At 44.0% G+C, this 11,160-nt stretch overlaps 1 protein-coding gene across 1 annotated transcript; it reads left to right on the top strand.

The window, feature by feature from the left end:
- Window positions 1-2,948: 2,948 nt before the first annotated feature.
- LOC117044953 (high-affinity choline transporter 1-like) lies at window positions 2,949-10,319 on the top strand. Its single transcript, XM_033145746.1, has 6 exons — window positions 2,949-3,098; window positions 3,741-3,889; window positions 4,417-4,560; window positions 5,706-5,859; window positions 7,545-7,762; window positions 9,808-10,319. Exons 1-6 carry the CDS (start codon window positions 2,966-2,968, stop codon window positions 10,312-10,314), a joined length of 1,305 nt encoding a protein of 434 aa, XP_033001637.1. The 5' UTR covers window positions 2,949-2,965; the 3' UTR covers window positions 10,315-10,319.
- The last annotated feature ends 841 nt before the right edge of the window (window positions 10,320-11,160 follow it).

The following is an 11,160-nucleotide window of genomic DNA, read 5'->3' as shown; positions in this document are numbered from 1 at the left end:
TGGGGTCCCTTCCAACTGTACAATTCTAATGACTCATGGTGTGAGGCATCATGGTGTTATAGGTGGGCTTTGTAATGGGACACAGGACTGCCAATTTTTAAAAGGAACTAACCTGATATTTAGGCAGGGTCCGGAGATGTGGCTGGGTGATTAAGGGGCCCGGGAAAATGCCAAAATTCAGAAGGGGGAAGTCAGAGTTTTTGTGTTGGTTTGTGTGCGCATTTTTGTGTCTGTGGTCTTTCCCAGCTTTAACAGAGAGATGCCGGAGATTAAACATGAGACCTTTTGAATGCAAAGGGAGTGTTCTACCACTGAACTACTGCATCTGAGTCTTAGGTCTAGACGTTTTGCAGCAGATTTTATTTTAAAGCGCTTCTTTCCCAAGGTTATTTATTTATTTATATTTTAAAGTTTTTTTCAGTTATACAAAATAAAGTGGGGGGAAAGAAAGAAGAAGGTGCAATCTATACTAATATAGCAGGTTTTTTTTTAATTTTAAAGCACTTCTTTTCCAAAGTTTTTTATTTATTAATTAATATTTCAAAGTTGTTCAGTTATACAAAATAAAAAAAATATATCTTATACGCATATATGATTATTAATAAGCTGCTACATTCTGTATACACTTGTTCCAAATATCAATATATTTATCCAAACAAAGCCTGCATCTATAAGCAATCCATTCATATGTCATGTCTTCCATCCATTGATTAAAGAGGGCCAGATTTTTGTTTTTCCAGTTCATCAATATCAGTCTTTTGGGCATACTTAGAGCACATAGAATCTGTTTTCATTGTCTGTCCACTTGTCAACTTCCATATAATAAGTGTATAATTCAAAAGAATATTTCCCTCTGAATATTTTAAGTTTTTCCATACAGATGTATTTATACAGTTCAACACTTTCACCCAAAACTTAGTGGGAATAGGACACTGTAAGAACACATGTTTCCAAGATGCATTATCCTCCAACAAAGAGCTGCGTTCGACAGTCCTTTTCTATGCAAAACTAATGGAGTCCAATAGATTCTAAATATTGTTTTCTGTTGTGTAAGCCTTAGTTTAAGATCCATCAATGACTTTGCTATGGAAGCTAAAACACTGTCACACTGGTCTATAGGAACATCCAAATCTTTTTTTCCAATTGTTTCTTACAGTCTGCATATCAAACTTATTTATTAATAACAAATATCTATAAAAAGGAATTGCCTTTTTTTGTTTCAAAAGATTTGGACAACTGTTCTAACACCTCTGGTGTCTCAGAGGCTGAAAAAGCAGCCAATGCAAACACTGGTTTTTTAAATTTTATTTTTAATTAGTTTTTATTAATTTTTTTCTTGTGCTACGAAACAAACAAACAGGAGAAAGCATCGTATTTTTCTATGTATAAGTAGGTTCCCCCCCTAAAAATAATGTCAAAAATTAGGAGCCGTCTTATACACAGGGCCATTACCCCCCATTTTCTTAAATCTGAGTCCCCCAAAAATAGGGAGGGAGAGATGGGGGTGTTGTTCTTTGTTACAAGACGTTGAAGCTGCAGATATTGCTATTGGAATGCATCTGACGGGTGATAATTATCTCTTTAAACACTTAACGTATAAAATCCGTCTTCCTCATCTATCAGTTGATACAAAGTCATTATGCCGCTTCCATCCAATGTTTCCATACATGCCATCTTTTCCCCAATTTTTCAAATGGGGTTCCCCATGAAGGCAATTTAGCGTGGATCAAATCTGGTTTGTTTTTTTAAATTCAGCATTATATTCCATATCTTTCTAACTGACTTAATTGTGTCAAGAGTTTCCTTAATTTTCAAATATTTTGATCCTAATATCGTCCAAACAACCAAAGGTGCTGTATATGCATATTCTCATATTCTTTTCCAAAGTCAATAAATAAATAAAACCTCTCGTCAGTCTGAAAGAGAAACTATTGCAAAAGAGGTTTTCATTGCCAGGGATTGAGACCTGAGATGCCCAAAGTGCAATGCAAATATTCTGTCACTGAGATGCGGTCCTTCCCTTAGCAGGGGCTTATAAGAATTGGGGCTAAAAGCAGCACAGCAAAGCATTTATTTTTAGCTGGATTGCCCCATTTTGAGCGAATTTCCAAGTTTAAGTGTGCTCTTCCTGCTTTCTTTCAGCCACGTGGGTTGGAGGAGCATATATCAATGGCACTGCTGAAATTGTCTACCTGCCTTCAAGAGGACTCGTGTGGGTCCAAGCCCCAGCAGGATTTGCTCTGTCTCTCCTTCTTGGTAAAGTTCCCCCCCCAAAAAAAGGCTTAAATATGTAAAAATTCCATCCGATGAAAATCAGGATTGGAAATGCTGAGAGCCTCGTCCAAAGGGAATGCAGAAGTTTGACGTTGATTCACATTGTTTCCTTACGAATTGCCCTTGTCGCATATACGAAAAGTCTCTCAGGGAGCAATCCAAACACAAGATCTGCTGGGATGAGGGGGTTTCCGGATAGGTGGCTCTTGGGTTGAATCTGGGCTATGCCAATTAAATTTCCCTATCTTGGGTCAGCCAGGAATACTTCAGTGCAAATCCTCCATCTCTGATCCTGTGCTCCAGGGGTGTGGCAGAGGCAGGGCAGAGGAGGAGACACCCCCTATTTCAAACTCCTTTCAGCTCAGTCACAACCCAGCAGATTGCCATCCAACAATCCCTGAAGGTCACTGTGATGACTATTCCCAGGTTAGAGTGCTGGTCCAGGTGTGAGGAGACCCTGGTTCAAACATCCACTCAGCTATGGAAACTTGCTAGGTGATCTCAGGCCAGTCACCTTCTCTCAGACTAAAGGATTGTTGTTAAGGATAAAATGGGAAAGAGGAACCACGTGTGCCGCTTTTAGCTCCTCATGGGAAATTTGGGGTATCTAAAAATATTGCTTCCGCCCAGATGACAATAATATTTGCAATACAACTGCTTTTTGACAGGTGGGCTCTTCTTTGTCAATCCAATGAGATCAAAGAATTATGTGACAATGATGGATCCGCTCCAAGAAACATATGGGAATGTGATGGCAAGCCTCATGTTTATTCCATCGCTGATAGGGGACATATTCTGGTTTGCAGCTATTCTTGCTTCCTTAGGTAACTAAACTTCTCTTGCTTGTCTTAAGGACTGAAGGCTTGTTTCAGTAAAGTAGTAACTGCTTTTATTATGGCCCGTGAGTCTGTGCAGCCCACATTTCCATTTCATCCAATTCAAATGTCTACGGCTGGGGAAAGATAGATGGAGTGATTTGCCCTAAATTGTATGGGGAACCTCAGACCAGGCAGCCCAGTGTGGCCCTCTAGATCTCTCTGTGTGTGTCCCGTGGAACTCTCCCCAAGCCACAACCCCTCCTCAGCCATGTCCTGCAACAACCCTACTTCATACCCGCCCTGAAGAATAACAAGAACTGATAGTGTCTCCACATCTGGGAATGTTCATAATGTCTAGAGCAGCCTTTCCCAACCTCTGGCACTCCAGATGTTTTGGGGTTCAAAGGCCATCAGCCCCAGGTGGTGTGGTCAATGATCACAGTCCAATGATTGGAACTGTAGGACAGCTGGAGGACATCTGGTTGGGGGAAAACATCTAGTCTAGAAGAACATCTCTCCCTATGTTAATGCTTGTATCTCTTAAGGAGCAATTCTGTCACTTGTGTTGCACACTAATATAATGATGTAAGGGAAATGGTGTAGCATTAAATTTCATACTGTGGCTTAGCATTGTCCTTTTTTCCACAGGTGCAACCATGCAGGTCATTTTGGATATCCATGGTATTTTAGTCATTGTTATCTCTGCATGCACAGTTATAATCTATACTTTATTAGGTGGCCTGTACTCGGTTGCATATACAGATGTAATCCAGCTGGTCTTTATAACAGTCAGCCTGGTAAGTCCCAGTATTGTTATTTTACTACTCACTTGAAATGCTGGTGTGATTTTTTATTTTATTTTTAAACCATAACCATATTCTACACACATGGGGCTTGGTCTCAGTCTCTGTGAGGCTGTGATGGGTACAAAATGCTAGGACAAAATTATGAGTCTGGGGATAATCTTTGCCTGCAGTGAATCTGAGCACCATCAAAGTGAATGAGCGCTCTCTCTACATGTGTGGAGCTGGAGCTTCAGGTGTGACCAGGAGCTTCTATAAGCACACTGGAGCCAGTTCTCTATAGTAATCATCAGCAACCAGCTGCTCGTAAGATCAAATATTGTCTGTGGGTGAGCAGCTATCAACCCATCAGTCACCTATGTCCTCTGTTTGATGGATTTTGGTGAGCAGGAGAGGATGTTTTATTTTACTTTCCTCTTTTCACTTGTGGGTAGCATGTTCTGCAAACCAGAGCTCAAGGCTGGTGTCCTTGAGGCAACCTGGTGGGGAAATAATTCTGATGTTTCTCTTTTTACTGCAAGTGGGTTTGTATCCCCTTCGCCCTCATGAACTCTGCAACGGAAAGCATTTCCTACACTGCTGTGCACGACGTCTTCCAAGCATCTTGGATTGGAAAAATGGAAGTGCAGTATCTTGGAAGGTGGCTCGATGACTTCTTATATTTGGTAAGAACTGCTCCCAAGGCAGATGCATTGGATGAGCTGGGGAAATGTACACCATGTCTGCAGAGGAAAAACACCTGTTCACAGGTGCAATTTGAATTGGAGCCACATCTGAGAATGGATTTCCAAGCGGCTTCCAGCAGCCCCCCGTTACTCTTTACACTGATTACTTTGCAAGCCGAACTGCCCTGCCCTTTGCTCAATTTTGGTCCACAGTGAGTGGGGAAATTAAGGATTTGGACCTCTGGCTAGTCTTGCCCCTTTCTGTTGTTGTTGTTGTTGTTGTTGTTTAGTCGTTTAGTTATGTCCAACTCTTTGTGACCCCATGGACCAGAGCACGCCAGGCACTCCTGTCTTCCACTGCCTCCCGCAGTTTGGTCAGACTCATGTTGGTAGCTTCGAGAACACCATCCAACCATCTCATCCTCTGTTGTCCCCTTCTCCTTGTGCCCTCCATCTTTCTCAGCATCAGGGTCTTTACCAGGCAGTCTTTTCCAGGGAGTCTTCTCTTCTCATGAGGTGGCCAAAGTATTGGAGCCTCAGCTTCACGATCTGTCCTTCCAGTGAGCACTCAGGCCTGATTTCCTTCAGAATGGATAGGTTTGATCTTCTTGCAGTCCATGGGACTCTCTCCCATGGTCTGCCCCTTTCTAACATTTATTTATTGGTATGTGGTTTTCTTTTTGTAAATAAAATTGAGATTAAGGTTTTTTTTCCTCAGGACGTTGAAGGGTTGTTTGTGTGCCATCCCATTTGTGAAGTGGTGGTGGCACTCACCCTTTTTCTGATAGGAAATGCTTTGGGGGGGAGGGGAAAAAATGGGGGTGGGGGGGTTTCAAGGAGGGTCAGTTGTTCGGGAGTAAGAAATGTCACCTGAGGAATGTTGGAGGGTGTGAGATTGCCATTTGTTCTGATCTATTGCTGAATAGATTCCCAAGGGTTTTCCCCTGGGAAGAAAGGAGGCAAGAGGGAAACCACTTGGAACCACAGCAAAATTGGGAGTGAGCCCTTCGTCGCAAGACTCACTTGGAATGGAAGGCCACAGGGCCTAACAGCACTTGGATTGGATTGCGTGAAGTGACTTTGGGGCTGCCTGTATGTGGTGGGAGGCTGACTGATGCGTTCATCACCTTCTGCTTCTCTCCCAGGCTCTTGGGAGTATCCCGTGGCAAATCTATTTCCAGCGAGTTCTCTCAGCTTCTTCTCCAAATGAAGGAAGGCTCATCTCCTACCTTTCTGGACTCGGGTGCTTCATCATGGCCATCCCCTCTGTTGTCATTGGGGCTGTCGCTGCTTCTACAGGTAAGCTATATGTGTTTGCTCTTGTGCCCCACAAGAAGTTCACACATGAGGGGGATAAATGAAATGAGCTGCAATATAAGCAGGCGGCAAGTCACGCAGAATACACACCTTGACCTAAAAAGCTAAACAATCCCAATCCACCCCAAAACCCTAAAGGGTGGGGGGAGTTAGCATGACAATTTGCCACAGACCTAGGCTTAAGTGAGATAGGGTAGGGAAGGGTATACCTAGCCAGAAGTAAGTGGAACGCAAGTCAGAGATAAGGAGGACATTTGTTTGAGAGTTATGCTCTTCCCATCAGTAAACTTCACCAGCAAGGCTACAGCATCTCTTTCGCCCATTCCTTGGTCTTCATAGGGCTGGTCCTCGATGCTAGTTACCTAGAAAAAGAGGTGCTGGAATTCACCATGAATGCCTCCCTTGTTCTCACGACCGGTGCCGGGGTTTCTTGCACCCTAGGCGAGACCACCTTCTGGCGCCTCCCGCCCCCCCCCCCCGCCAAAGCCTGCTTTAGCGGGAGGTGGGGGGTGGTGGAGAGGCAAGCAGCAGTTTCTCTGCTGTAGCAGAGAAGCTGCTGCTTGCCCGTCCCGCCTGTCCTGCCCAAGCCTGTCCAGCGCCCCCTCCATTTTGGCACCCTAGGCAATTGCCTAGTTCACCTTAATGGACGTGCCGGCCCTGCTTGTTCTCTTAGAATGGCAATGGTGCCCACCTGAGAGGTGCCGGAATTGAGTTCCAGCAAATTCCAGCTGGAAAAAAGCCCTGCTAGTCCTTGAGATTGTGGAGAAGCAAAGAGGGGGTCCCAGAGGAGCTTTGAGGGCTCCTCAGCAACTGAACATCTTGAGTTTCTCTGTTCTTTTGACCCAATGTGCTGCTATAGAAAGGGGACAAGGTCTTCTGGATGAGCAATTGTCCTCACACCTTCAACACATTGCTCATTTGCTACAGGTTCCTGTCTGTTTGCCTTTTTGTGATCAAAAGGACGTGGCCCTAGTGAGACTCCACTAAGTGGTTATCTGTATGTTTCCTGAATCCTGAGTTTATGCTTGGTAGATGCTAGACTCTATGCAGAACCCCAACAGGGGGTGGGAGTTAGGTTTGCTTTATAACACAAGACTAGTATGCTGACCTTTAAGCATGAAGAGATCAGGAAGTTTTAGCCATGCCTTCCAGGACACATTTTAGAGAAAGACCAGCTCCGAGATAGTTCACTGAGGGGTGTATTTTATATCAAGTTATGCCAGCTTATGATGCCATGATCTACAGCAGGTTTCCCCAAACTTAGATCTCCAACTGTTTTTTGGACTACAATTCCCATCATCCCTGGTCCTGTTAGCTAGGGATGATGGGAGTTGTAGTCCAAAAGCAGCTGGAGACCTAAGTCGGGGAAACTCTGGTCTGCAGTAACCAACCATATAAATTCAGGTTAGCACACACCATAATACCAACCGGAGGACCGCAAGTCCTCCCTGACTCTTCTTGGGGAGAAAGAAGTTGCCGCCTTGGGTGTGATGAATTTTAGGGACAGCCAGTTTCGTTCAAAGGCACACTGTTCCTAACCTAGCCTACTCTCCCTGTTGGTAAAAGTGATAGGGAAGACTTCCTGTTCCTTTGCATGCGTTAACCCTCATGCTGAAATACGACCAAACCTCTTAACATACATGACGCTTCTCTGTTTCCTTTCTAAGACTGGAATCAGACAGGCTATGGCCTCCCCAGTCCCAACGACAGAGGAGAGTCTGCCCTCATCCTTCCACTGGTTCTCTACCATCTGTGCCCAACGTATATCGCCCTTGGTGGATTGGGTGCCCTGGCTGCTGCCGTGATGTCTTCTGGGGATTCTGCCTTGCTCTCTGCTGGTACCTTGTTTGCTCACAACATATACAGGAAAGTCTTCAGGAAAGATGTGAGTTGTTGCGAATAATATCGAGACCAGCGGGCGGAGGGAGATCTGTGGGGGACGCAAGTGTCTTCACTATATTATTTTCGGTGCCTGCTAAAAAAAATTTTTTGTTTTGTTTTGTTTTGACAAGCCCACCCAGATATGTAGAATGTATTTTAATCTGTTTTTAGTTTATCACGGATTTTAATTTTTTTAAATGATGTAATAGTTGCTTGCAACTGTTTTTACAAATAGTTTTATTCCTTTCGTAAATTGCTTTGACGGTTGTTGTTGTTTTTTTACAATCAAGCAGCGCATAGATTTTTATGAAATAAAAATAAATAAAATAATGCAGTTACAGGTAGGTAGCCGTGTTGGTCTGCCATAGTCAAAACAAAATAAAAAAAAAATTCTTTCCAGTAGCACCTTAGAGACCAACTAAGTTTGTTCTTGGTATGAGCTTTCATGTGCATGCACACTTCTACAGATACACTGAAACGGAAGCCACCAGACCCTTAAATATAGTGAGGGAATGGGGAGGGGTATTACTCAGAAGGGTGGTGGGAATGGGTGATCAGCTGATAGGTGTGGAAAACCTGTTGACGACTGTTAATGGCTGCAATTGGTCTTGCAGGGAAAGGCAAGGGGTGAGATGGCTAAAGATAGCTTTGTCATGTATAATGAGATAAGAATCCAATGTCTTTGTTCAGACCAGGTTTCTCCATGGTTTTAAGTTTGGTGATTAGTTGCAATTCAGCCACTTCTGCAGGAATTCCCTCCCAATGGAGGAAAAGGTTATATCCTTTCTCCATGTCTGCTCTGATGCTGTCAATTGTCCCTTCCCCCCACCCCATGATATTTCTATTGAAAATGAAAGAAACTGAATGTTAAATGCAAGGCCAAATCTAGGTTCTCTCTACAAGAAGAGAGAAACTTGAAAGGCCACAACAGAAATATGCACTGGAACATAATAAAATTTAAAGATAGGAAGCCAGTAGTTACACAGTTACACTCAAAATGATAACAGGAAATAGATTATTAACATTTCGTAAAATATATTGCAAGGCTCGCCATCTCATTATCTCATTGGCTAAAATGGCTCTTGGGGTTTGCAGTAAGCAGTTGACTTTACCATTAAGAATATAGCAGAGACCTTTCTTTTAAAACAAAATGAAATAAAGCAATTCTAAATTTAAGGGGTTCCTGGGAATTTCCAGGAACCGGTAACAACAGGGTTCAAGGCCACCCCAAATCCCAGAAAGACCATTTAAATAATAATACAGTGGTACCTCTAGTTACGAACTTAATTCGTTACAGAGGTCCGTTCATAACCTGAAACTGTTCTTAACTAGAGGCATGCTTTTGCCACTGTTAAGTGGTGGGTGGACACAGCAGACGACACAGTGATTTCCAAGCAGGTCTTGTTTATTCTCAGGCTGGAACAGAAGTGAGCTGAAGGGCTCAGCAGCCTGCTTATATAGAACTCAGCTACAAAGCAACAGTAACAACTTTCTGTAGTTACCCAATCCCTGAACGTCACTTTTCAATCCCTCATTTGCATGTGCGGACCTGAGTGAAAACTGCAGCAGAATGAACTCTATACACACACCCCTAGTGGCCTAGGGTGAGAACTTCAATACATAACAGCCACTGCGTCACCAGCACACGATTTCCATTCTCATCCTGGGGCAAAGTTCTCAACTCGAGGTAACTCTTCCAGGTTAGCGGAGTTTGTAACAAGAAGCATTTGCAACCTGAGGCATTTGTAACTCGAGGTACCACTGTAATAATAAGTGATATTGGTAAAAGTTACCCAGCTTAGTGTAGTCGTGTCAGATGTAGGACCTAGCAGACCACCTGAACTCAGCTATGAAGCTCCCTGGGTGTCCTGGGTGGGCCAGTCGCCGCTCCTCGGCCCCCAGCCTACCTCACAGGGTTGTTGTACAGGTAAAATGGAGAGGAGGAGAGTCATGCACGCCACCTTGAATTTCCTTGGAAATGTGATAGCACCACATAGAAGTGTGATAGCACCTAAACAAATAATAAAACACATATTTCTTCATTTCCAGGCGTCAGAGGAAGAAGTGCTATGGGCAATGAGAATGTCCATGGTGATCTTTGGGATGATGTCCGCAGGTCTAGCTTTTCACGCCCATTCCATTTATGACCTCTGGTTCCTGAGTGGAGAACTCGTCTACGCTCTCCTCTTCCCCCAGCTCTGCTGCGTCCTCTTCATTCGCAACACCAACACTTACGGCTCCGCCGCCGGGTTCTTCTTGGGCCTCCTTCTGCGCCTCTTGGCGGGGGAGCCCACCCTGAACATCCCCCCGGTCATCCATTACCCAGGATGCTCTCTGGTTGACGGGGCCTACGTCCAGCTGTTCCCATTTAAGCTGTTCACCATGCTGGTATCTCTGCTGACCATCGTCTCCGTCTCGCATCTGTCCGCCTTTCTATTTAAGGCAAACGTCCTTCCCCGCAGATGGGACGTCTGTAAGATCATGCGAGCTGACAGGGTGGTCATTTCCTTACCCCAGAGACGAAAAAGAGATGCCTGCGCCAGAACACCGTTTTGAGCAAATGGGAGACAAATTGCATTGGTATTTTACCCATGATCCTTCTTGAACCCTTAGCTGTTTGAATGAGGTCATCTTCCATGTTGTGTGATATTATTATTATTATTATTATTATTATTATTATTATTAAAATCCATAGTCGCAGCAAAGCGCCCTCTCCCATTGTGGCACAACCTCCAACACCTTTCTTTTTTCCTAGTCCCATTAATCCAATGTCTGGGTTCTTTCTGGAAAACATGAAGCCTTTGAAGCCAGTGTGGTGTAGTGGTTAAGAGCGGTAGATTCGTAATCTGGGGAACCGGGTTCGCGTCTCCACTACTCCACATGCACCTTGGGCTAGTCACACTTCTCTAAAGTCTCTCAGCCCCACTCACCTCACCGAGTGTTTGTTGTGGGGGAGGAAGGGAAAGGAGAATGTTAGCCGCTTTGAGACTCCTTCAGGTGGGATATCAAATCCAAATTCTTCTTCTTCTTCTTCTTCTTCTTCTTCTTCTTCTTCTTCTTCTTCTTCTTCTTCTTCTTCTTCTTCTTCTTCTCCTCCTCCTCCTCCTCCTCCTCCTCCTCCTCCTCCTTCTATCAGTGCTGCAGCTACAGATTTGTTGCTTTTCGATCGTTTAGTTGTATAGAGTGTCTTAATTGATTGGTTACTTTTGCCAAATTTGTAGCCCTCTGTGTAACGAGGGGGCAAATTCCAATTCTGAAATGCATCCTTTATCAACAGTACCATCAACAGTAGGAGTGGAGCATGTGTCCTAATTTATAGAGGACGGTCCTGTATTTGAAGGTGTTGCCTGAAGGGCTGACATTTTAAAGATTCCCAAGGAGGGAAAGCAAGAGGAGCTCCAC

The sequence above is a fragment of the Lacerta agilis genome, chromosome 4 (assembly GCF_009819535.1).
Source record: "Lacerta agilis isolate rLacAgi1 chromosome 4, rLacAgi1.pri, whole genome shotgun sequence".
Taxonomy (NCBI): Eukaryota; Metazoa; Chordata; class Lepidosauria; order Squamata; family Lacertidae; genus Lacerta; species Lacerta agilis.
This window is presented reverse-complemented; position numbering and strand designations above follow the sequence as displayed.

What these genes read in the sequence shown, in the direction of transcription:
- LOC117044953 (XM_033145746.1), top strand. Translation starts at nt 2,966, where the DNA reads ATGAGATCAAAGAATTATGTGACAATGATGGATCCGCTCCAAGAAACA. An exon ending in AGCTATTCTTGCTTCCTTAG is followed by an intron (nt 3,099 to 3,740) that starts GTAACTAAACTT and finishes TTTTTTCCACAG; the next exon opens with GTGCAACCATGCAGGTCATT. An exon ending in GGAAAGTCTTCAGGAAAGAT is followed by an intron (nt 7,763 to 9,807) that starts GTGAGTTGTTGC and finishes CTTCATTTCCAG; the next exon opens with GCGTCAGAGGAAGAAGTGCT.